Below are 27074 nucleotides of genomic sequence, written 5' to 3'. Positions count from 1 at the left end.
TGATGCCTAGCTGTACTATTAGCCTTTACTGACATAAAATCTTAATGTCAAAACCGGCATTAATGTTGGTGAGACAAAAACTAAAATCTTTCTATAAGTCTGTAATCCTTATTCATTATTCAAGGGAACAATGAAGACAAATATTTAATTATCATCTCAACTTTAAATAGTGAGAAAATAGTATCTTATGGAAGTGGCAGTAACAATGGTAGGTACATCAGCATCAGCAATCTTAAAATTTTATTTAAGCTACATATCTACATCTGTTCTGGTATTCAAATGAAACAATGTCAAACCATTACTATATATTTCAACTTTTTATCAAGATATCTTAAGAGATCTTGTCTTGCTGGTGTTAGAAATAATAATAACACTATGTTTTGCTTTCTTTATTTGTTTCTGACAGTGTTTTATCCAGTCTTTTTTCTTATACTGATAAATTTTATTTGTTAAAATTAAGTGGACAATGCAGCTGGTATATATATATATATATCATTCTGACATTTTCATGCACATTAAATTGCAAAGAAAAAATATAAGCACTTGAGTAAAATGCATTGTAAATGCTGGTTTTGAACAATTACTGATACATAATGGAGTTTCAACAGAAAAAGAAAAATGCAAAACAGTGATCTAACAGCATTATATTAAGGCTGTGTTAAGTTAGGTTACAGCAAACACTATTAGTGCAGAAGAACTGAACAACTCTACTGAATGGCATTCAAATACATTTTTAAAAACTGAAAACAATACATGTACATATTATAGATTTCTCATAGGAATTTTTAACATATGGACCAATGCTTGCCTAGCACTGAATTCTTATTCCATACTCTTCACAGATTACCTACCTTAAAAATGTATATGAAGTAAATATTAAGTAAAATGGATTTTAATACATGTAGGTTGATTAGTACTGAGGTAACAGGAGTACAGCACCTTTCTGTCCCAGGGTGATCCAAAGGTAGGATTTGAACCCCCACTCTTTTGATTATGCATTGTTCACAGCCAGTGACCTCCATCAACTGTTGGCTTTTGTCAGCTAAAGCCACTTAAGCAGTCCATACAAAAGAACAGCAAACCAAGCACTGTAATACCAACCTACTGAACACAATCTACATGTGCTTCAGTAATATAAGCAGGAATTCTTTTTGAAGTCGGACAGGTTATATTTTAATATTATGACATTCTTGTTGATGAAAAAACTTAATACTTCATATTTTCTGCTGACTTTGTAAAAACTGTAACTGATACTAAAAATGACAGCTACAATGAAATAAAGATGGAAGCAGGTAATTATTTAAAGAAGAAAGTTTGAATAAGAGAGCATAATGATCTGCATTTAGAGCAATATTTCCAATTGTTTTGGACAGAGGGCAGGGGGTGGGGCAAAAGGGAGATTTGATGCATTAGGGAGGCTGGAGGAGATTTGAGCAGGAGATAAAATCTGGGGTAGATGGTAGGATATTTGTGAGAGGAGAAGGATAAACAGGGCATAACCAGTCTATCTGGAAAAAATAATAGTTTGGGAATAAAGGAGAATGCCGGGACAGAAAGGATTATGCAGGTTTTAAAAAAGGATGGTATTGTACTTATGTATTTAAAGTCCAAGTAGGCATCCAAACCTAAACAATATTTTTTTTAAAAGTTAAAATGCAATGAAATAAATATGTCCCTGACATATACTGCAAACATTAACAGAACATTATATAAACTGAGATTTGATTAATCATCCGACGTATTTATATTATGATGATTCCCAGTTCTTCAAAATGCACTGATTGGTATCAATTATCATAAAACATTAATTCATATAGCTAACTGGAACAGATGTTACTATCAACATCATTTTATAAACATGGATCCTGCCATCTTCTTCATTGCAACCTCTTCTGGTGTAAAGAGCTATACTGTCTGAGTCTTGTACTTGTCTGTGGCCTGGACAAGAAGGGAAGCAATTCCTATCTCCTTGTTGCTGTGTCCAGCATCTGGTACAATGTGAAATTCTGCCTCAGGCCATCTCTATAGGATTGAACAAAATACATGTACAAATTTTTAAAAAATTCTCATGAAATGAAATGTATCAATGTGACATGGCAAGATTATACATGGAATGTATCAATATGACAAGGTAATGTTATACATGAAATGTATCAATGTGACATGACAATATTTTACATGGAATGCATCAATGTGACAAGGCAAGATTATACATGGAATATATCAATGTGACAAGGCAAGATTATTGCAACTTCGATGGCTCACCATCACAAATATTCACACTTATTTTTAAAAAACTCCTTTTGCTATTTTTTATCTGCACATTTTGAGAAGAGTTAATCTGCACTATATAAACACTACTCTGCTGATGTGCCATTAAACCTGATACATACATGCCTAATCCGAAACACTATCACTCAAGACCTACTGTACCTCCCTCTTCCTCCCCAGACCGTACCCTGGGTCATAATCCAAACGCTGTACCATATTAGGTGTCTTCATAATGTGATCGCATGTATCAAATTTAGTTCAATTAATATTTGAATATGTCAACTGCAATTTTTGTACTATTGCTTTTTAAACCCCTCTCTGGAGATGACAGGTGAGGAAGCAAGAAATTAGACCCATCTTACACAAGGTTATCATAATTATGGACAACTAATATACCAAGTTTGGTTAATTTCTGCCAAGCAGTTTTCAAGAAAACAGAAGTACAAAAAGTCAGACATGGTATAACTATAACCATATGTCTCATACATAGGTATCAATATTGCAAGCGGGTTGTACGTCCTTTTTAGTTCAAGTTTGTAAGTTACATAAGCTTTTTGATGTCTGATCAAATTAATAAATTCTGAATAAAATTAGAGTGATAAAAATTTAAGCAGCAAGTTTAATCATTTAATAGCAAAATGCACCACTTTTCATTGTCACAACAACCCCATAAGTCTATAACGCTTTTTCATTTCTCTTTTCTATCTATTCTTGTATTTAACCCTTCCTTTGTGTTATTAACAGGGAATGGCATTTTGGCATTCTGAACTTAAACACGATATCACTGCACTATGAATCAGTGAATGGCATTCTGAAGTTAAACATGATATCACTGCATTATGAATCAGTGAATGGCATTCTGAAGTTAAACACGATATCACTGCACTATGAATCAGTGAATGGCATTCTAAAGTTAAACACGGTATCACTGCACTAAGAATCAGTGAATGGCATTTTGGCATTCTGAAGTTAAACACGATATCACTGCACTATGAATCAGTGAATGGCATTCTGAAGTTAAACACGATATCACTGCACTATGAATCAGTGAATGGCATTCTGAAGTTAAACACGATATCACTACACTGTGAATCAGTGAATGGCATTCTGAAGTTAAACACGATATCACTGCACTATGAATCAGTGAATGGCATTTTGGCATTCTGAACTTAAACACGATATCACTGCACTATGAATCAGTGAATGGCATTTTGGCATTCTGAATTTAAACACGATATCACTGCACTATGAATCAGTGAATGGCATTTTGGCAATCTGAAGTTAAAGACCATACATAAATCTGATCCAGGACTAAAAGGTCTCTTAGTGAAACCTGTTGTAAGCAAACGATTCCAATTAAACAGTTCAAAATTTAAGTAGTGGGCTCTAAATGGCATTGCAATTGGACTTTGTGCTCCACTGAAAGATACAATAATGCAAATGGCTTCACAAATCGACAAATACATTTTACTTGTTGGGAGTTTTAATAATTTCATACTGTATTTCCAATGCTGAAATCCCACATTACACAAGCCTTCAACATTCAAGGATTATTGAATATGTAATGTCCATGTTAACACAGAAAAAGATGTTTACAATTATTGAAACCCAAATCAAAAAAAGGAACTCTCTTTATCAATTATTCAGGACATTTCCAGAACAAAATTTTGAGATTTAGCAAGCAGTTATTATTGCTAATACCATTTAAAAACAAATCAAACAGGATTTCTAAAGAATTAACCACAATGAAACCTGACTGATATCTTAAATATAAGGCTTCTTCCTGAAGCTTAATGTACTTATCCATCATTCATGATAAATTTCACAATTATAATTTTTTTACAAGGTATAGTGTTCTTTATAGGCATTTTGAAAGCACATATGACACACAGTTGGTTTTTATGTCCACATGAGTTGTCTTTTATATAACAATCCCTCCATATAAGCCCCTCATTATAACACAATTCTGGATATCATTATGGTGGTTTTACCATAAGGCAGTAGACTGCGTGAATTCATTGACAGCACTATAATGAGGGGACTATCTACATTAACCCATGTGTACACACCAGCAAGATACTTAAGCTCCTCTTCTGACAATCGTATACTCATTATTCCAAGTATGAAAACAAAGTCATATGGACAACATTCTTTTGCATACCAGGGCCCAGCAATGTGGAATGAATTGCCCACTGAACTCAGACACAAAGACACAGTGATCACATTCAAGAGGGCTCTTAAAACTCACTTATTTCAACAGCAAGAACAAACTTAAAGACCTAATAATGTTTCCTACCTGAAATATTCTCAGCATGTTTTTTATTTTATTTTTTTTAATGTTTTTCTAATTTCATGTTGATTGTTTTTGTAATAATATTATTATGTTTCTTATCTTATAGGTGTTGTCTAAAGTTGTAAAGTGCTTACAGCTTCTAAAGATTAGGCGCTATACAAAGTCCTCATTATTATTATAAGGTGGTCTATGTAAGGCAATATACTTAGACTCACTTGGACAAAATTATAACGAGGGACTATGCACATCATTATAAGCTAGTCTCCCTGTATGACAGTATACCCTGAAACCCATGGCCAACATTATAATGAGGGACTATGTACATCATTATATGATAGTACACTCTATGACTCCCATGTACAGTGTTATAATGAGGGACTATGTACCTCATCATAAGATAGTATACTCTATGACTCCCATGTACAGTGTTATAATGAGGGGCTATGCACATCATTATATGGTGGTTTCACCATATGGCGGTATACTCTGTGGATTCATTGACAACACTATAATGAGGGGACTATCTACATTATTATTATAAGGTGGTCTATGTAAGGCAGTATACTCTGACTCCCATGGATGTACATCACTATAAGCCAGTCTCACTGTAAGACAGTATATTCTATGACTCCCAGTTACAGTGTTAACAAGGGGCTTCGTACATTATTATATGGCAGTCTAACTAAAAGGCAGTATACTCTGACTCCTATGGATAGCACTATAATGGGGAACTATGTACATCATTATACGCCAGTCTCACTATAAGACAGTATACTCTATGACTAAAAGGTACATTGTTATAACAAGGGACTTTGTACATCATAAGGTGGTCTTACCATAAAGCAGTATACTCGATGGATTCATTGACAGCAATATAATGAGGCAACTATCTACATCATTATAAGGTGGTCTACGTAAGGCAGTATATTCTTTAACTCCCATGAACATTATAATGAGGAAGTACTGTATCAAGATAATTTACTGACAGATTTCAACACACATTACAGAATGGAATTTTGGACCAGACATTTGACTTCTGTTTGTTTGTAAAGTAGTTGGTACTAAATGGCATCACAAACCAATCATAAAAATGAGGAATGTGCCAAATACATACTGTCATAAAAATAATAATCCTTCAAAACTGGGGTATATCTTTTAAACATTAGCAAATGATACATGACTTTTTAAGCAAAATACTACTGTTACCTGTGTATACCAAATTTCATGGAAGTCATACAAGTGACCCATATTATAGTGAGAGAACCTTATAATGAGGGATGTTCCAACAAGGAAGTGTCATTGTAGTGGAGTAAAACACACAAACAAGATATCTGATCTGTTAATAATGTGAAACTATATAACTGATTCTTAGTAGTCAAGAATGATAAGTGAAATAATTCAAGCTGCAATTTTAAACAATTCAGTGGAATCCCTAACCACAATATCAATTTTATAAGAGGGGCTGCAATACAGTGAGGGTATTTCTTTTTACTGACGGAACGCTTTATACTAAGAAAATTTCATGAAACCTGGCAGAAAAAATGTTACAGTTGTAAAGGTGTGAAAATGTATACATTAAAGCTTTTCTCTTCCAGGAAGCCAAGAGGCCAGCTTTTATAATATTTGCAAGTTGGTAGTGGGTGGATGGTGGCTTATAATTGGAGAATTTTTTTTATTGAATTAAAAATTTGGTAAAGTGTTGTTAAAGTTGCATTAACAGAAGCAATTATATACAACGGTATGGGATAGGAATTCCTAAATGAGGATCAGAATTTGTAGGCTGAACAAAGCTTTGCCAGTGACTGCCAACAAATTATGATCCCAAAAGTGTACATTTCCCTAGTCCACACAGTGAAATCTGCTTATTTCTAAGCGTGGAAGTTATCTATCCCACAACAATGCATCTGATGGATTGTTTTTTTCTTCTCATTTCTAACCAAGGAATGAGAAGTGGAAAAAAACTGTTGGCATATCATGGGTATTTATGTACCTACAGAAATGGAGCATCACTGATTATTTTTAGGGCATTAGAAAGACCACAACAATTTACCAACCAAAAATTATTGTAAACAAAGATTACCATTAAGAAGCTTGGAAAATTTGTATTTTCAATATTAATATCACTAGAAGAAATGCAGACATTCATGATGTCATTAAGCACAATGATGTCATCTAAGATGATACTGAGTGCACTTATGGCTTTCTAACACTGGGGAAAAAAGGCATCATACATGTACACCACTCCCTTGATAACTCGCAAACCTTCTATTAATGCGAGGTCAAGTGTGGATCCCATTTTTAAAACCAGAAGATACCCCAAAAATGTATCCCTATTTGTTGAACTTAAAGAAAATTGAGATCAAAACTGGTAATGGAAACTTTTATATATTGCTTGTTTTATCATTGAAAACAGTAGATAGCACGTGGAAATTTTAATTAACATTATGAAATATCAATTTTAAAAAGAATTAATAAAATATCTTCCATTTTCTTTCCAAATGACTTTCTTAGTGCACGATAATTAACGATATTCAATGAAATTTTGGTCAATGAAAATGTCACTTACACCTTGTGGAGGTAGTACTTTAATAAATAAATACCACTTAGATAAGTTTTTCATCACTAGAAATTTGTGTTCTAGTTCTATCTTTTAGTTCCTTTTAAGTGTAATCATCATAAATGCGGTGTGTCCTCTTGTAATTAAACATAAAATGTGTCAATCTACTGGAACAGTTATGTCCACAAGCATTTCTCAGAGAACCTAATTAAGTGCTGACTGTGTTTTGATATTGGACTAGCAGAAGCATTTGTTGTATTGTTGCACTAATCTGTTATCATGTTAATTAGGTCTTTTGAATCAAATAAAGGTGGTGGAATAAACAAAATTGACTGATCAGGGTAGGTTTATAAGGGTTTTGTGTATTCTACATAGGTCATTTACTTGATCAAATGCCTGTACTCTTATCACATGTCATTACAGAATGATTCACACCTAGCTAGTGATTTGATTGGTCAGCAATTCATTTGATTTTCCATTATGCCATATCAGACTGAGTGCTGCCACCCTTAGATGAGGAGTCAATACAGGTGTTTTTTTAATATAAAAAAAAATATCTACCTTATGAAGCTGCCATGCCGTGTCCATGGGACAAACCATATCATATCGACCTTGAACAATGGTAGTCGGGATATGCTTTATCTTGTGTACATTATCCAGAAGCTGAGTGTCTGACTCAAAAAATCCACCGTGGATAAAAAAATGACTGAAACATAAATGAAACGATTGAAAATATCATATATATTTTATTAATAAATAATAATATATATTGTTTACTATTGAGTATGCATTGTGAATACTTGATTTTCACTTGGAAATGCCAACATTATGTCCAGTCATATAATTTCAAGTCATCCTGCATATGTCTCCAGGAGGGAGCCAAACAAATATAAAGATATGAGAGTATGAGATTCACTTAAGCCACAATAAAATCAGTTCCATTATTAAGTCATCTAAACTTGTATTGTTCCTTAAGCCACAATAAAATCAGTTCATTAATAAGACATCTAAACTTGTATTATTCCTTAAGCCACAATAAAATCAGTTTCATTAATAAGACATCTAAACTCAGTTCCATTAATAAGTCATCTAAACTTGTATTATTCCTTAAGCCACAATAAAATCAGTTCCATTAATAAGACATCTAAACAAAGTTCCATTAATAAGTCATCTAAACTTGTATTATTCCTTAAGCCACAATAAAATCAGTTCCATTAATAAGTCATCTAAACTTGTATTATTCCTTAAAGCAACATTCAGAGACAAAAATATACTCCCAAGGCTACTTGCTCCCAAAAATATACTCCACCTCTTCTCCATTGAAAACAACTTTGTGATTACAGTGATCCCCTTCTTACAACCCCATGGATTTGATCCTTATCTTACGAACCCACAACTATACATGCTCTAGTAGTCAAAACTAATTTCTGGTAATCCAAGTCCATTTCTTCTTTTAAGCACCCACCCCCACCCACCCATCAAACTGGCACCATTTTCACTGAGGACCAAATAGACACTAAAAATGTAGTTGATAACACAAAGCCAAAGGAGATAGTATATATCAATAAGAGAATGTACGCATCATACTGCATAAAAATATTTTGTATGGTTCCTGTTAGTTACAAGAATCTGCTGTACACGAGATTTAAAATAGGGCAATAACTTCATCAAAATCAGACCTGAAAAGATGAAATCTTTAAAAGGCCCATATACATGTAATAGGCAATTAGTCTAACTGATGGCCACCAATTATGTATTGGGGTCGCAAAACTATGGTGGTTACAAAAAGTGTGAATGGACAGACAGATGGAAAAGATGATTACTGATGGGCTCAGCAAATTATAAAGTGATCAGTTGTGTATCGTTGTTATGTCAAAATAAGACATTTTCAATGTATCAAGTTCATTTTAAATATGTTTTACTATATTAAGAACTAACCACCGAACGTGCAGCTCTGAGCAGAGGCTAGACTATGTCTTCCTACAGTAATAAGGTAAGTGGTACATGAAAGTCTCTAAATACAAACCACTCTATCCGAGCAAACTGTAGTGCCCAGGTGTCTGCCTCCACCTTACTTAGCAGTTGTGGATCTTGGATGAGCCGGGATGTGGCCATCTCCCATGTACTCCATGCTTTGGCAGCCTCAAGTTGTATGGCTGCATCAGGACTTGTAAGTCGCCTGTAGTATGCACTCATTAAGTCGTGTCTCTCCACCTGTGTAGGAGAAATGTGTGATGATATGTTTTATTTATTTCTGCCAACACTGCAACCTAGACAGGCTTTGACAGTATAGTGTTAACACATTTACTTTACACCTCAACAGTCGAGGGTTTGCTCTCTGTTTCTGGCATGCATTTTGTGGTTGTCCATGCATAGTTGGTGGCCTCCTCAAGGTTTTCTGGTTTCCTCCACTACACTTATAACTTTACGTCAAGATCTAAGCCATCGAAGTACACATACTGTCGGTTATCAAAACCTGCACAGTGGACATGAAATAAGGGTTTTCATGACTGTAGTAATTACACGACTGTATATAAATATGGTACTTACATGACTATATGAATATGGTAATTACATGACTGTGTATGAACATGGTAATTACATGACTGTATGAATATGGTAATTACATGACTATATGAATATGGTAATTACATGACTATATGAATATGGTAACTACATGACTATATATGAATATGGTAATTATATGACTGTATATATGGTAATTACATGACTATATGAATATGGAATATGGTAATTTCATGACTGTATATGAATAAGGAATATGGTAATTACATGACTATATGAATATGGAATATGGTACTTTCATGACAGTATATGACTATGGAATATGGTAATTTCACGACTGTATATGAATATGGTAATTACATGACTATATGAATATGGCAATTATATGACTATATGAATATGGTAATTACATGACTATGTATGAATATGGAATATGGTAATTTCATGACTGTATATGAATATGGAATATTGTAATTTCATGACTATACGAATATGGAATATGGTAATTTCATGACTGTATATGAATATGGAATATGGTAATTTCATGACTATATGAATATGGAATATGGTAATTACATGACTGTTTATGAATATGGAATATGGTAATTTCATGACTGTATATGAATTAGGAATACAGTAATTTCATGTCTGTATATAAATAAGGAATATGATAATTTCATGATTGTATATGAATATAGAATATGGTAATTACATGATTGGATATGAATATGGTATATGGTAATTACATTACTATATATGAATGTAGTAAATGGCAAGCTGACAGTAGAGGTCTTTGAAAACTATGGTTAGAAGAGGAGGGCATTAGTACAGATGTGAACTCTTTCCAACCTTGCTTTAAAAGCAACATAGCTGTATATCCTTGCTTACAAATCAAGTACATCTGCAAATTGCACAGACCCAGATTTGCCATAACATAATGCACCAGGTGATCTGCATATCTGCAGTTTGTTAGGAGTAATCAATAGAACAAACAACATACACCCTGATCTGCAATTGCATTATGTAATGTCTGAACATGGTCTATGTTGTTTGCAGTTGGACTCGTCTTATAATCAAGTTGGACTCGTCTTATAATCAAGTATATACATTACTTCAAAGCAAAGCAATACCATAATCATCAAAGACAGATGTCCACTGCTTTACATGTGAAGCCTGTGGCTTTATTTTGTCCTTACTGGAAACAGATTAAAACAAAACAGAACTTTAGTGTTCAGCTATGTTACATGTAAGGCAAACTGAGGGAAAAAAAAAGAAATGTTGATATGATATTCTAATAAATAAAAATAATCATTTAATAAATAAATAAATAAATAAATAAATAAATAAAGCCAATATAAAATGAAGCATAAACAACAGGTTTCAAGATCTGAGTTATCATGGCAGGTGCTTTCCCAAACAGATTATGACTCTCTCATTTCCAATACAGTATCTGATGCATGCACATAATAAAAGAAAAAAACAAGTTTCTTCGTTTTGCATAAATACAATTTTAGATGCATGGTAGAGTTCATAATTTCCTGATTCATTAACAAGTGAAAGGTGAAAATGTTTACCTGGTCTAAAAATAACCTAGGAGTCTGCATTGAGAGACTGTTTCTATCTGCCTGAAGTGCTGCACTAGATGGACACAACTTTGAAATACATGCATTAACTGGAAACAATGTTCATTGCTGAGGTAATTTTTTCTAAAATGAGTGTAACTTATCAAGGGCTGTTTGTGTGACTGGGTAACAATCCAGATAATGGGTGTAAGTGGATGCATCCTAAAGACTGTAACACAGTCACACAAAAAGTAGGTAACTGTGACCTAATTTTAAGGAATGAGTAACTCTTCAGTTTTCCTTTACACAAGTCTCTATGTTATATGCTCCTGTTGCAAAGGTATCCATGCTTATGAAAAAATACCTTATTATGATGCACTTGTATCTCAGGAAGATTTGCACAGATCAACATTTTTTAAGCACAGCATGGAAATTTCCTCCTAAACACTGCATATTTGGTACAGTCTAATCTTAAATGTCCACACTTCCCTTTATGAAACTTTTTACATATCTCTGATAAACAAGTGTTTGCTGCAGGGAATTTTTTTGTTGACACAAAGTCACTGCTAAATTAGAGGGATTTACATGGACTGTAAAGTTTTATCATTTATCTGAGCATATCTCTATTAACCTTTGAAAATTATCTCCATGGATAATATCTATTATACTACACAAGCTGATATGTAACATTTTAAAAACAGCCGATCAATATTCTTGAAATGATTTAACAAGAAATAGGGAATGGTGCTTTAGAGAGCTTATTTTATCAAAAGAGAAAGAAATTGAACGAAACAATGAATTTAGTTGTGCTTTCTATCATCTGCATTGAAGCTGAATAACATATCATCACTGATGCAAAAGAACTTTAAAACCCGTGGGTTCATTTTTGTAGGAAATATTAAATAAGATAGTGACTACTTAAATAAGTGATACAAAATTGGAAAAATGTGATATAATTTCTGTTTTTTATGGAATAAACTAATCAATCATATGAAACAGCATGTCTATTGTGGTTTAAATGATTGTTTTGAGACATACTAAAAAAGCCAACTCAAATATAGCTCTCCCTCATTATAATGTGGCAATTGGGGGTATATAACCATTGACTACAGCTCACCCTCAATATAATATGGCAATTGGGGTATATAACCATTGAATACAGCTCTCCCTCAATATAATGTGGCAATTGGGGTATATAACCATTGAACACAGCTCTCCCTCATTATAATGTGGCAATTGGGGGTATATAACCATTGACTACAGCTCTCCCTGAATATAATGTGGCAATTGGAGGTCTATACCCATTGTATACAGCTCTCCCTCAATATAATGTGGCAAATGAGGGTCTATAACCATTGACTAATGCTTTCCCTCAATATAATGTGGCAAATGGGGGTCTACAACCGTTGACTGCATTATGTACTGAACTGTGGTACAGCAAGAAAATCGGTGTGTACCAGACTGCAGTACAGTGGTCCCCCTCTTATAATGCAACCCATTTGGCAGTAATAAAGTGGCCTTATAAGAGGGGTGGCCTTTCTAGAGGGTTATCACATAGATGTGAATAACTGCATGTAAAGTATGAAAGGTGTAACTAATTTTTATATATATTAATATTAATATTTAAAAATCACAGGAATATTATCAGGTTATGGATTTGATGAGATAAAACTAATATCAATGTTTTTGTTTTTTTTCTCCAAAATATGAATAATCATCAATTGTGATGCAAAACTACCTAGTCAGTAAAATCCAGGCATAAAAATGGTTGTAACTATCCCAGTACGTCCGTCAATTCCATTTCGCCATTCACTGTAGGTGAATGTATATTGATGATGTTTATTTGAATCTTTCTGACATCAAATTTCTCAGCAGTGATCAGTGTTCTCCCCCTCTCACTTTGTTTGGTCTAATTTAGAGGTGTGCTGTATTACCAGTATATTGGTTTACCACAGTTTTTGTTTCCATAACATGGTACCTTTCCACTGTTACATACTCATATGTTGGTAAGGAATGTTCCCAAGTAATCATAACGATATTAACTGCATATTTGCATTTTTCATGAGAATTTCTTTTTAGATTTACAAAAGTTTCATTCATCCTACATACATTTTGATTAGTACAAAATAAATGTATACCGATGACCATTTAATCATGTTTGACACTATTCATGGATGCTAAGATGGTGGCCAAATGGAATGTTGTAAAAAATATTCATAAGAAATGTAACTTTTCAAAACATGTTAGATTTTAAAAAGGTCATTTTTAAAAAAGTTATTTACTAGTGTATGTTACTAAACTATGTGTTTTCCTTTGAAAGACTGTGAATCATCCTAAGATTTTGAGAAAAGCAATTGTTTTCTGCTTTAAATTTGCATAAATTCTGAAGTCATCTGAATATTTTGTTCCTCTAGTAAGTGTGTTTAATGTTTACTGGATCTCTCTGATAGATATCTTGCCTGGGTGTTGGCATCCCACTCAAAGTTTCCCATGCTTTTAATATCAATAATGTTGCTAGTGAAGTGTAGGCTTCAGTATCAACACTTTCTCTTTTATCAATAAGCTCTCTAGTGTCAGCACAATGTCTTAGTTTTTAGATTACAATTTATATAGCAATTTGATCCATACATCAGGTACTGACCATTTAACTGGTGGGGGGAGAAGCAAGTTTCTCTTAAGCCAAGATATTTTATATTATTTCGTCTCAAGATAGTTCTTTTTTTTTCAAATAATGTAATGGATATAAAATGGTGTTAAAATGCTATAAATCTGAGCAAGATATTTTTCCAGCTAATGACTGATGGAAATTTAAAACAAAATTGTCAACATACTTGTTAGTCTCTGACATATTTTCAGTATACCTTACCCAGTTTTTACAAAGTAAGTGAGCTTGTCATGTGATCAACTTTTTCCTATCTTTTCTTCAAGTCTGGTACCCAGTTAAGTACATTTCGTATGAGCGGGAGGCCAGTAAGGATAATACCATTTTACAATGTTGAGTGGATGTCATGCTGACTTTAGCTGGCCTATACTGTGCCTTTCCGTGTTTAGCTTTTCTAATCTTGATAATTATTTGTGGCAATAATTGCAAGTAATTATTAAAGTGACAAAAGTTAACATCCAGGAACACACGGCAGTAAGGATATAGGATAACTTTCCTCTCTGCATGGATTAAAGTTACTTTATCAGCATATTGGAACAAATGTGAATGTGTTGAGTTAAGAAATTAAAATATATTATCGAGATTTCAAACTGTAAACAACCATTGCTGTTTGCGAGGGGTGCATTTGACAGTTTTGCACTAAAATAACGACTGCTGGTCATGTTAGTGGTGTGTTTGTACTTGAGGTGTACATACATTTGATTATAAACTCATTGGTGATATGGGATTCCTACCTTCTAAAACAGATGACCACTGGCCAGGGGTTGGGGTGTGTGCTGTTCATGAGGGGGACCACTGCACAGCCATAACCACACATTTATTGAGCCATGATATAACAGGAATGATTACAATAATAATATCCTACTAGGAAAAAAATAAATTATAATATAATTATAATTCTATCTACCACTATTACCATACATTTGTTACATGAATACAAATGTAATGGTTTAAATTTGGTTGCTGGGTCCATAGTAGTACTGCATTATATCCAGAATATTATTATAATGGAGGAATTTATAACAAGGATATAACATCAGAGAGCTGTAGTATTTACTAACATGGAACCTCTACAGATATAGAAATTTATATATAAATACCACAGGAATTGGTTTTATAAAATCATCCCATGCATCAGGAAAAACGAAACTACATCCATCTTGATAGTACCACAGCAGTTCTCGCCTGAAAATAAAATGAATATTATTTTAGAAGTAAAACAGTCCTTCTTGATTTAGGATTACACAATATGATGCATGCATTGTGGAATATGTGTGGATATGTCTGAAAGGTACAGAAAGGTAGCTAAAAGAAAGGACATTTTGAAAGTAAATCATATTTCTCTGATCACATTTACATTAGGATTTTAATGCCCACTACCTTCCAAATGCCTCCGTCCCAGAATGATGACTAATTTGTCTTACCCATCTATTATAATATGAGCATCTATGGGCAGAAACTCTCCTGATATACCATCATAATTACCTCCCCTGTATCAGTTAGGTATTTGAGTGATAGTAGGAGAGCCAAGGTGTAGGACTTACTCAAAGTGAGGTTGGATAAATATTCTTGGAGAAAGAAAATTTACAATAAAAATGTACTATCTCTGTCAAATACATTACTCAATCACATTTACATTAGAAAAATAATGTGGGGAAAATGCAAGAGAATCCAACCCCTACTATATAAACCCGATGGACATTTTAATGATACAGACCCTCCTAACAAACATGCATCACAACCGAGGGATAACCATAAATGATGCAACATGTAATTTCTTTGTGCACAGTTTTCCAGGCAAGAGTCAACCAAGAAGACAAAGTCTGTCAGGACAGGGATGAAAGACCTGCATCGTGATTGTTTGATGGCCAGCACAGGTCAGCTGCTTTGGTGTATCCTTGGGAAAGACACTTATCTCCCATTTCCCTGGCAATAATATAGCCATTACTATGTTGAAAGTGCTGTTCAAGTCCACAAAATAAATTGTCTGACAATTTAAACACAATTTTCTGCAAAGCAGATTCTACCATGTAAGCCATTAATTATGGCCTTCATTTCCAGGATATTCGGGCACATAACCCTGTCCTCTGGCTCTCAACTGCCATGGATTAAAGCAAAGCTGGTCAACAGGTCGGCACTACAACTATGCATATAGGGTGTCATTACAAACTGTTAACTTCTGGTCAAAGGGTGTCCAGAGGAATTTCTGCTGGTAACCAATCTTGATTCTGCCACTGATACACGATGTTTTATATCTCAGCCTATATTTGAATAAAGATAATCTAAATGACCAGAAAATAGGTGCCAACAAGCTAAAGGGGCCATCTGCATGGACACATGAACAGCTATCCCAGATGAATTAGTCCTACAGCTACTTTGAAAAGTCTGAGTAGCCTCTTTCAAGTCTTCTAGGAGACAAAACTCTGGAAGTTCAACAATCAACACAATGCACTATGGGAAGAGATGCACTAAAATGGTGCTGGAAAATGTTACAAACTGCAGTGCCACAGACTGAATGAGCAGATGGGCAATGGATGGTGTTGGAATCAGTGAAAGAACCAGCAGTGCTGATGATGGAACAGCTTGGCAAATGGACTGATCAGATGGGTCCCGATCAAAGTCTGTGTAAGAAAATGGGTCCCCATAATACCAAATTGAAGACAAAACAGCTAGTTAGTATGTGGTCTGGTTCATTGTAGCAAGTTCACTGTAGCTACTGACCTCTGGTTATATGTAGTGAAAAACAGCCAGTTGGCCAGCTGGACAGTGTTGTCAGAACTGGGGTGACAGAAGAAGCGGTGAGATGTGGCTGCAAAAAATTCCTCAGAGGTCATTCAGATTTGCCCATAAAAGTGTCTTCACTCATTTTTCTTGTTCTCTGATAAAAAGTTCCGCGGTTACACTTGCTAAAGTTCACAATTATAACTCAACTGTGCTGCTTCTTTTGTTAGGAAAATGGTTTTCACATGAAGATTCCTATTATCATGTCCTTCTGTGGGTTTACCAAACACATTTGAAGGGAGATGTGGGAGGGCTTATCTGAAATGTGATCAGGTAACCATTCTCACAGAAACATAATTTAAAATTTCCTTTTCCCATCAAATACATTAATGTACCGTGACCCCACATACGTTTTCCGTCTCACAGCTGCATTATTTCAGAACTATATTGTAATATTGTAATCATCTAAGACAGACTTTGATTGCTCAACTCTTTGAAATGGAGTTATCCATGCCGGAAATGAATTCAAAAGAAAACAAAACTGTATTGTTCAGCCAGGATACATGTAAAGTAGCCAAAGAATGAAATAAAAGTAGATATGAAATTCTAATAATAATTAATTTAATAAATAAATAAATGAATAAAAAAAAAAAAATAAAGCAAGAAGATAAATATATGAGGCAAAATTCACAGCTTTCAAGGTCTAAGTTACAGTATGTCATTTTTAGTGTTGATTATGACTCTCTCTCAGTTCTAAACAAAACAATATTTGCTATATGCTCTTACAAATATTAATAAAAAAAGAATTAAATCCTGAACAGTATATTCTTTGCAAGGATACTATTTTAAAGTATATATATATATATATATATATATATATATATATATATATATATATATATATACTAGTTTGGTATGGTTGACTCCAGAGATTACTGACCATGAGTCTCAATGACCTCAACCTTTAGTCAAGGTATGCAGCCTGAATCTAAATGTACAGAAAGCACTATTTTCTTATTGGACTTACTATGACATTAACCTCAGAATCTACTAATTTCTTATTGGACTTACAATGACATTAACCTCAGAATCTACTAATTTCTTACTGGACTTACAATGACATTAACCTCAGAATCTACTAATTTCTTATTGGACTTACTATGACATTAACCTCAGAATCTACTAATTTCTTATTGGACTTACTACGACATTAACCTCAGAATCTACTAATTTCTTATTGGACTTACTATGACATTAACCTCAGAATCTACTAATTTCTTACTGGACTTACTATGACATTAACCTCAGAATCTACTAATTTCTTATTGGACTTACTATGACATTAACCTCAGAATCTACTAATTTCTTACTGGACTTACTATGACATTAACCTCAGAATCTACTAATTTCTTATTGGACTTACTATGACATTAACCTCAGAATCTACTAATTTCTTACTGGACTTACTATGACATTAACCTCAGAATCTACTAATTTCTTATTGGACTTACTATGACCTTAACCTCAGAATCTACTAATTTCTTATTGGACTTACTATGACATTAACCTCAGAATCTACTAATTTCTTACTGGACTTACAATGACATTAACCTCAGAATCTACTAATTTCTTATTGGACTTACTATGACATTAACCTCAGAATCTACTAATTTCTTATTGGACTTACTATGACATTAACCTCAGAATCTACTAATGTCTTATTGGACTTACTATGACATTAACCTCAGAATCTACTAATTTCTTATTGGACTTACTATGACATTAACCTCAGAATCTACTAATTTCTTACTGGACTTACAATGACATTAACCTCAGAATCTACTAATTTCTTATTGGACTTATAATGACATTAACCTCAGAATCTACTAATTTCTTATTGGACTTACTGTAACATTAACCTCAGAATCTACTAATTTCTTACTGGACTTACTATGACATTAACCTCAGAATCTACTAATTTCTTATTGGACTTACTGTAACATTAACCTCAGAATCTACTAATTTCTTATTGGACTTACTATGACATTAACCTCAGAATCTACTAATTTCTTACTGGACTTACAATGACATTAACCTCAGACTCTACTAATTTCTTATTGGACTTACTATGACATTAACCTCAGACTCTACTAATTTCTTACTGGACTTACAATGACATTAACCTCAGACTCTACTAATTTCTTATTGGATTTACTATGACATTAACCTCATAATCTACTAATTTCTTATTGGACTTAATATGACATTAACCTCAGAATCTACTAATTTCTTATTGGACTTACTGTAACATTAACCTCAGAATCTACTAATTTCTTATTGGACTTATAATGACATTAACCTCAGAATCTACTAATTTCTTATTGGACTTACTGTAACATTAACCTCAGAATCTACTAATTTCTTACTGGACTTACTGTAACATTAACCTCAGAATCTACTAATTTCTTACTGGACTTACTATGACATTAACCTCAGAATCTACTAATTTCTTACTGGACTTACAATGACATTAACCTCAGACTCTACTAATTTCTTATTGGACTTACTATGACATTAACCTCAGACTCTACTAATTTCTTACTGGACTTACAATGACATTAACCTCAGACTCTACTAATTTCTTATTGGATTTACTATGACATTAACCTCATAATCTACTAATTTCTTATTGGACTTAATATGACATTAACCTCAGAATCTACTAATTTCTTATTGGACTTACTGTAACATTAACCTCAGAATCTACTAATTTCTTACTGGACTTACTATGACATTAACCTCAGAATCTACTAATTTCTTATTGGACTTACTGTAACATTAACCTCAGAATCTACTAATTTCTTATTGGACTTACTATGACATTAACCTCAGAATCTACTAATTTCTTACTGGACTTACAATGACATTAACCTCAGACTACTAATTTCTTATTGGACTTACTATGACATTAACCTCAGACTCTACTAATTTCTTACTGGACTTACAATGACATTAACCTCAGACTCTACTAATTTCTTATTGGACTTACTATGACATTAACCTCATAATCTACTAATTTCTTATTGGACTTAATATGACATTAACCTCAGACTCTACTAATTTCTTATTGGACTTACTATGACATTAACCTCATAATCTACTAATTTCTTATTGGACTTAATATGACATTAACCTCATAATCTACTGATTTCTTATTGGACTTACTATGACATTAACCTCAGAATCTACTAATTTCTTATTGGACTTATAATGACATTAACCTCAGAATCTACTAATTTCTTATTGGACTTACTGTAACATTAACCTCAGAATCTACTAATTTCTTATTGGACTTACTATGACATTAACCTCAGAATCTACTAATTTCTTATTAACTGTAGCCTTTCTGAAAGTCATCCATAAAGTTTCATCAAGTAACTTATTTTACAAGAAATATTATTCTGCAAAACCCATTTTTCACAATGACTATGACTTTTTGACCCCCAAATCAACAGACCTCTTCCATACCTTACTTGCAAGCCACCACTATCTTTGGTCCATATAAATGTATTATGCAGAAAACAATTGCTTCTTTCAGTGAGTGACCTTGACCTTTTATCTTTGATCCATTAATCAATAGCCTTCCTTCACTAACTTAGCAGAATGTTTCATGCAGAAACATTTTTCTTCTTTAAGTCATAATGACCTTGACATTTGACCTGTTAATTAAAAATTGATAGGTGTTTTGCTCTATCTCAAATGCAAGTCATCCACAAAGTTGATCCAGGTTTTTCAGGTACAGTGACCTTTACCTCTGGCCTTTTTACCCCAAAATCAATAGGCTTCTTTCCTACCACAAGTGTAAGCCAGCTGTGTATTTAGGTAGCTATTGATGGTGGAGAACTGGAGTTATTGTGCAGAAACTATCTTTCTTTATCCAATCATAGTGACATTGACTGTGACCTTTTGCCACCAAATGGATAGGATTTTTCCTTACCTCAAGTGCATGTCATCCACAAAGCTTAGTAACTGTAGATGGTGGAAAACCCAAGTCATTGTGCATAAACCAATTTTCTTCTTCCAATCAGTGGCTCTGACATTGGCTTTTTTGACCAGAAGTCAATAAGGTTCTTCCTTGTCCCAAGTGCAAGCAATCCACAAAATTTAGTTACTGTGGATGGTAGACAACTTGATTCATTGTGTGGAAATGAAACTGATAACAGACAGACAGATGGATGGACAGATGACAGATGGACATCATGATGTAATATTCTCTACCAAATAGCGTACACAAAAAAAGAAGTGATAGCAAGCTAAGAAAATCATTTGTAAGATCATTTCCTTATTTACAAGGATCTTGCTCATGATCAGACTCAGCCAAGAGCTTTATAATACAAACCTACATTCCAAGTTTAATCAAAATCTGATGCAAGATCATATGACTCCTATTTGTAGATCCCACTCATAGTCAAACCTGTCCAAGATCTTGGGGATATATGTTTACCATGAAAGTTAAAACATCAAAATCAGAAATATGACATCCAGAGTGGTACCAAGCAATTATTAACTGTTGAGGGACAGACAATGTACAATGGATGCAGGGTCCCATCATCAGACCACTTTGCCCTATGACAATAAATATCCATTCTTCATAGTCCTTTAGTGTTCACCCATTATCTGCCAGCACTTATTATAATATGTATAATATGTATTACAATAAATACCCATGTTTTCTGATTTACTTAATGAAATAACAAATTGTGTATCTGTTGTTAATATTCTAACTTCAAAAAAATAAATTCTTCCTCTCTGTAGGGCAATCTCTTTAACTTTGAAAATACATTACACAAATAACATTCAAACATTTTACATTGCAGCTTAGCCAACTACCAAAATCCTTTAATATTTTCATTGTCACATACATTGTTTAAAATAGTCAATCACCGCTATCTTACAGTTTTTTCAATACTTTTCCCAACTTTGGCCATTGCTAGTGCCAACAGAAACACAGACGTAAACTAATGAAAACTGAAAACAAATTTTTTACTTTTTTTCTGATGAAAACTTGCACCCAGTGAGATGCACAGTCAAGATTTGGGAGACACTGGACTAAAAATTGTGGGGAGCACACACTCAATGTGCAACACTGGAAACAGTATTGTATGTATGTTACAAATGTAAGTGTGAAAAAGATTTTGTTGAAAGCTTCGATTCAGGCTAGTTTGGTTTCCATGGCTATAAAACATTCAGATATATGAGCTGCTGAGTTTACGATAAAAAAGCTATTCAAACAATATTTTAATACTGACTTTTTAAATTCTCTGATTTTAAAATTCACTTAATACAATAATTTCTGGATGATGATTTGAAGTGGTCTTTTACAATTGGCTGTCTTAATTGCTGAGGTAAATCAATCAATGACTTTAATGTTAAGCTGAAACAATCAATGATTTAATACAATCAATAATCAGTGCAACACTTTTCTCATGGGTTTCATAAATGTCTAAGCAATAATTTAAACCCTATTATTTCATGAGAATATAGAAATGTGTTCAAGGAATACTGATGCCCCACCACAGGCATGAAATAACCTAAATGCGCAAGTTAACAAAGGTGTAATGGATGGAGAGAGGGGTGTATGAATGCTTTATGCCCTTATAACTGTTGAGGTGGAGGATAACAGCTGTTGTGGTGAAGGATAACAACTGCTGTGGTGGAGAATTAAAAAAGTTTACCATGAAGTCTAATACTTTCTAAATGCAATAAGTCACATGAAATCCACAGAATATTTCAAAACTTGATGAAAATTGTTTGGCATGTTCAATAATAAGAAAATACCAATCAAAATAATTTTCTAGTTGGGAAATAATACATCAAAGTCAAACAATGGTAGAAGGATAAATCAAAGGACTCTATTGGGTCTTAATTTTAACATTAAAAGCAATAAAGCATCATCAAGCCTGAAGTACAGTCCAATATGTATCAGGCAGCTGCCTCAGGAAAGTGTGAATGATAGGTACTTCCTTAACTGATGTCAATTTCTTTTAAAAAGTTGCTGATTATGTAACAACATTTACTTTTGAAGTAAGATTGAATGTAATTGTGTTTGTTTAAATTTATCTAAGCTTTACATGACATATTATGTAGTTAGCGGACACCCTCCTCTCTCTCTCTCTCTCTCACACACACACACTGTAACATTTTTTGTTATACTGCTGCACTGACTTATCATTCTACTTATAATTTTGAGCCAGCTACTTCAAAAGATAATGAGAAGGCTGCCCTCTATTGAGGTAATGTGTCACCAAGTGCAGCACCCAGTATGCACACAAAGGTTTACAGCTGAAAGGTGTGCAAGCTGTGTGGCTCATTTAAAATCCATCAAATGGTTGAGCTGATCAATCACATGCATAGAACTGTGTAAATAGGTTGCAACTGGCCTATTTTTCAAGATAGAATCAAAATGATGATTTGACAAAAAGTATCTTTAATAGTAAATAAAATCTGTTTTCAATGTTGCAATTTTTGCACTAATCCTCAGGTTGCTGTTGCTGTTGTTTTTGTTGTTGTAGGATTTAACGCCGTTTTTCTGCACAAGATAGGCTATACATGGCAGCCAGTATCAATGGTGGAAGAAGCTGGGAAAACCCTAGAAAGAACCACCAACCCATGAGAAGTTACTGGCCAACTTTCTCACATACCCACATTGGCCGAATCCGAGACTCGAATCCACACAGACATAGGTGAGATTGCAGTGATCCATAATGGTGAGCGTTTTAGACCACTCAGCCACTCGGGGCCCCAATCCTCAGGTTGAAAAATATGGCAAGTTTAAACAACAGTAACAAAATAAGTATAATGAAAGATATCTCCTTTCAAGGCCTTATTTCTTATATAGCCTTCAACATTTAGAACAGGATTGCTCTGGTGGCCTAAGTGGTAAGAGCGTCTGCCTCGGATGCAGGAGGTAATGGATTCTAACTCCAGTTGATTCATACCAAAGATTTATAAAAATGGTACTAGCAGCTGCCTCACTTGCCGCTCAGCATAACGAGGTTATTGTTAGGACTGGTCAGCCTGGTGTCAGAATAATGTGTCTGGGTGGGACATGATACTAGATGTATACAGCATGTTGCCCCCTTGCTAACATCACTATAAACTGCCACACTGCAGTCAGTGTATCAATATGACTGAAACATTGTTAAAAGCTATGTTAAAAATCCAAATCACACACACATACACACAAACAATATTAAGAACAGCCATAACTATACCTGCGTATAGTAAAAATTCCTCGCAGGACAAGGGACTTGACTCTGTCTGGGTGGGTTTCAGCATATGCCAAAGCAAGTGTAGAACCCCAACTTCCACCAAACACATGCCACCTTTCTATCCCCAGATGAGTTCTCAACTTCTCAATGTCTTCAACCAGGGTCCAGGTTGTGTTTTCCTGTCAAGAAAATACATAATTTAAATCAAAGACATTGGCATGAACAATATATAAAGGATGTGCCTGCAAAAAGTACTTGAGAACCAGTGAAGGCACTTTCAATGTGGAGTGGTCACCGATTGATGCAATTTAGAATTTGATATAATTTTTGTATTTTCCCTGGCATATATATATATTTTTTTAAAACTGCCTTCCCTGGGTATGTGCTTAAAATGAAACAATGGAACAGCTCAAAATGAATTATTCAAATAAACAAAATAATATTCATACAGGATAAACACATTTCTGAAATCACCCTATATAAGTACACTTTGTGGGCATATATAAAGTTATTTTACTAAAGAAAATCCTAAATTAAATTTCATTTCTGACATTACACACCTTAAATTCATTAAATTTCACTTTTTCCTTCCCTTCTGAACCCCAAATACTAAATCCATCACCCACTTATGCTTCCATATTCAGTCAGCCATAAAGTCTAAGATTTAATCACAAATTGGCCATCCACAGGAAAAATGCTAAGATGTAGGGACATAAAGAAACATTTAAAGCTTGAGCTGTGTTTACACCAACAGGGAAAGGAAATGGACAAGTCTTCTGTGTGTGTGTGTGTGTGTGTCTGTGTGTGTGTGTCTGTGTGTCTGTGTGTATTGGGTTTAATGGCTATATAGTGCCAAGTAAGTTTAGCATTTTAAAAAAGGCACACAAAACATGAATAAAGCCAAAAAAAGACTAAAATCTTAAAATACAAACTCAAATTTTGTATATAAACCTAACTCAAACTTCCAATACCTTCTTAGTGTTACCATCATCATAGGATTCACCCCAGGTAAAAAATATTGCCTCCATCATTTGTCTCTTGCAACATGCAAGTGAGTGCAACAGGACTATTTCACAACCCCTAGCCAACAAGGAGATTTTATGCAAGAAGCAAAACATTGTTTGCATTATCTTCTATCCTTGTTACATTAATATTCCTTTCCATACTGGTGCAACTGTATTTTTTTACAACTGCAGGTAACTGTTGAATATTGATCATTTTAAAAATGTCAACAAGATATTAATATCAAAATATCATCTTATTTCATGAAATATTATTTATAATCATTAATCACAATCGTGAAGAACACTTCTTTATAAATGGGGTGAAAACTGTATTAGATGGGAATTCTATGAGGGCAAAGTATATCTGACAGTGGTGAGATGTTAATTCATTCAACTTTCTTGTCACGGAAATGCAATCTTTGGGTGCATTAATACTATCACTCACAGTTGTAAGAGATGATGACAATGATGATGATAAGTTTGGAAGTCTAGGAAAAAAAAAGTATGCTTCTGAACTCTGGGTAGATCAAAATACATATATCTGAAATGTCTAAACTAAGTCATTTGCTGCTGTGGCTGTTGATAAGTCCAACTTATCATTTTGAGTTAACTGATCCTCGTTGACTGTTAGAAATGACTAAATAGGTTTGCTCGATATATACATGGCTAGATTAAGAATATACCGTGAATAGTCAGATTCTGTGGTTGCTACAAACCATGCATTTAAAGACCCTAATGAACAATTCCCATTCTGTGGAAACAATAGGCCTCATTATGTGAAAGCAATAGGACCCATTCTGTAGAAACAATAGGGACCATTCTGTGAAAACAATAGGCCCATTCTGTGGAAACAATAGGCCCCATTCTGTGGAAGCAATAGGCCCCATTATGTGCAAACAACAGGACCCATTCCTAATCCAAAAATTTAAGGTAGTCTGCTAGTAAAATAAATGCAGTATGCAACTAAAAAATGACATCCTAATTAAGACACCATCACTGCATTATTACAATATAATTACATTATGACATCATCATTACATTATTACAATATAATTATATTATGACATCACTGCCTCATTACAATATAATTACATTATGACATCATCATTGCATTACAAATATTATGACACCATTACATCATTACAATATAATTACATTATGACATCATTATTACATTACAATATAATTATATAATGACATCATTACACTATTACAATATAATTACATTATGACATCATCATTACATTATTATAATATAGTTATACTATGACATCATTACAATATAATTACATTAGCCGTCCTCATTACATTATGACAATATGAACATAATGCCATATTTTACCATGTATATCAAAGCATTATGACTCTGTTGCAACTTCAGTCTCTTATTAAAAATAATAAAAATTTGTATACAATTATATTAATTGCAATAATAATCTATACAAATTATGTGAGCCCTTTATAGGCAATAATGTCAGGGCCTTTTTTCTCATTTCATACATTTCTATGGTATGACCTGTAGTTGGAGATCTATATTCAACTAACAGTCATGCGAGAAAATGCACACCAACTTGCATATTTTGAAAGTGATTTTGGATTATCCTCTGTTCTGGCTCACAAAGGAAGGAGGAGGCACCTGCCACGACTGTCTCTGAGCATTTCAAGCAATGCTTGAAAGTGCAAGCAGGATCTTGCATGGCTGCTGTTCTCGACTTGTATATGGAAGAGAGCAAGTGAGTGATGACTCCTTGATTACGGACAGCAGGTAACCTATTTTGGGCTACAAAGCCTAGTTGTATCAAGAGAACAACCAAACCCTCTGATCTGAACTGAAGAAAATTCAGGTCGACATAAAGGGCCACTTACCCTGCATAAAGGGCCACTTATCCTGCATGTGGAAGCTAAAGCTATCAGGAAACATGACTTGTATGATAGTAACTTTAGCAAAGTGTGAGCTAGTAGTTTGAATGGATTCTAATCAAGCCAAGTTAAAATCTACGATTGGATCCATCTGGAAACATAGTGAATGATTTTGGTTCACTGAGACCAAAAAGGGCTAAAATATACTATAGGTCAATATCATGCCCAAAATCATGTCTGCCATGATGCAGGTATGTGTTCAATATCACAGGGTGGAAGCCTTTGATAGAGACAGGGTGGTAGCCTTTGATAGAGACTGGGGCCAAGTGTTTCTCCTCAAAGAGCCA

The 27074-nt window shown here is 33.9% G+C and overlaps 1 protein-coding gene across 1 annotated transcript in view; it reads right to left on the bottom strand.

Annotated features, from left to right (window-relative positions):
* Positions 1-374: 374 nt before the first annotated feature.
* Positions 375-27074, bottom strand: part of LOC149779573 (uncharacterized) — a 41470-nt gene continuing 14770 nt past the window's right edge. Inside the window, exons 4-8 of the mRNA XM_089940319.1 lie at positions 23867-24042; positions 14972-15056; positions 9148-9335; positions 7683-7827; positions 375-2022 (exon numbers count right to left, since the gene is read on the bottom strand). Coding sequence (XP_089796445.1) covers positions 1906-2022; positions 7683-7827; positions 9148-9335; positions 14972-15056; positions 23867-24042 — 711 coding nt within the window. The 3' untranslated portion in view covers positions 375-1905. The remainder of the gene's footprint in view (positions 2023-7682; positions 7828-9147; positions 9336-14971; positions 15057-23866; positions 24043-27074) is intronic.

Source organism: Sinohyriopsis cumingii, chromosome 17, assembly GCF_028554795.1.
Source record: "Sinohyriopsis cumingii isolate HCF-2022 chromosome 17, ASM2855479v2, whole genome shotgun sequence".
NCBI classification, from domain to species: Eukaryota; Metazoa; Mollusca; class Bivalvia; order Unionida; family Unionidae; genus Sinohyriopsis; species Sinohyriopsis cumingii.
The sequence above is the reverse complement of the archived record's forward strand: the minus strand, read 5'-3'. Positions and strand labels throughout refer to the sequence as shown.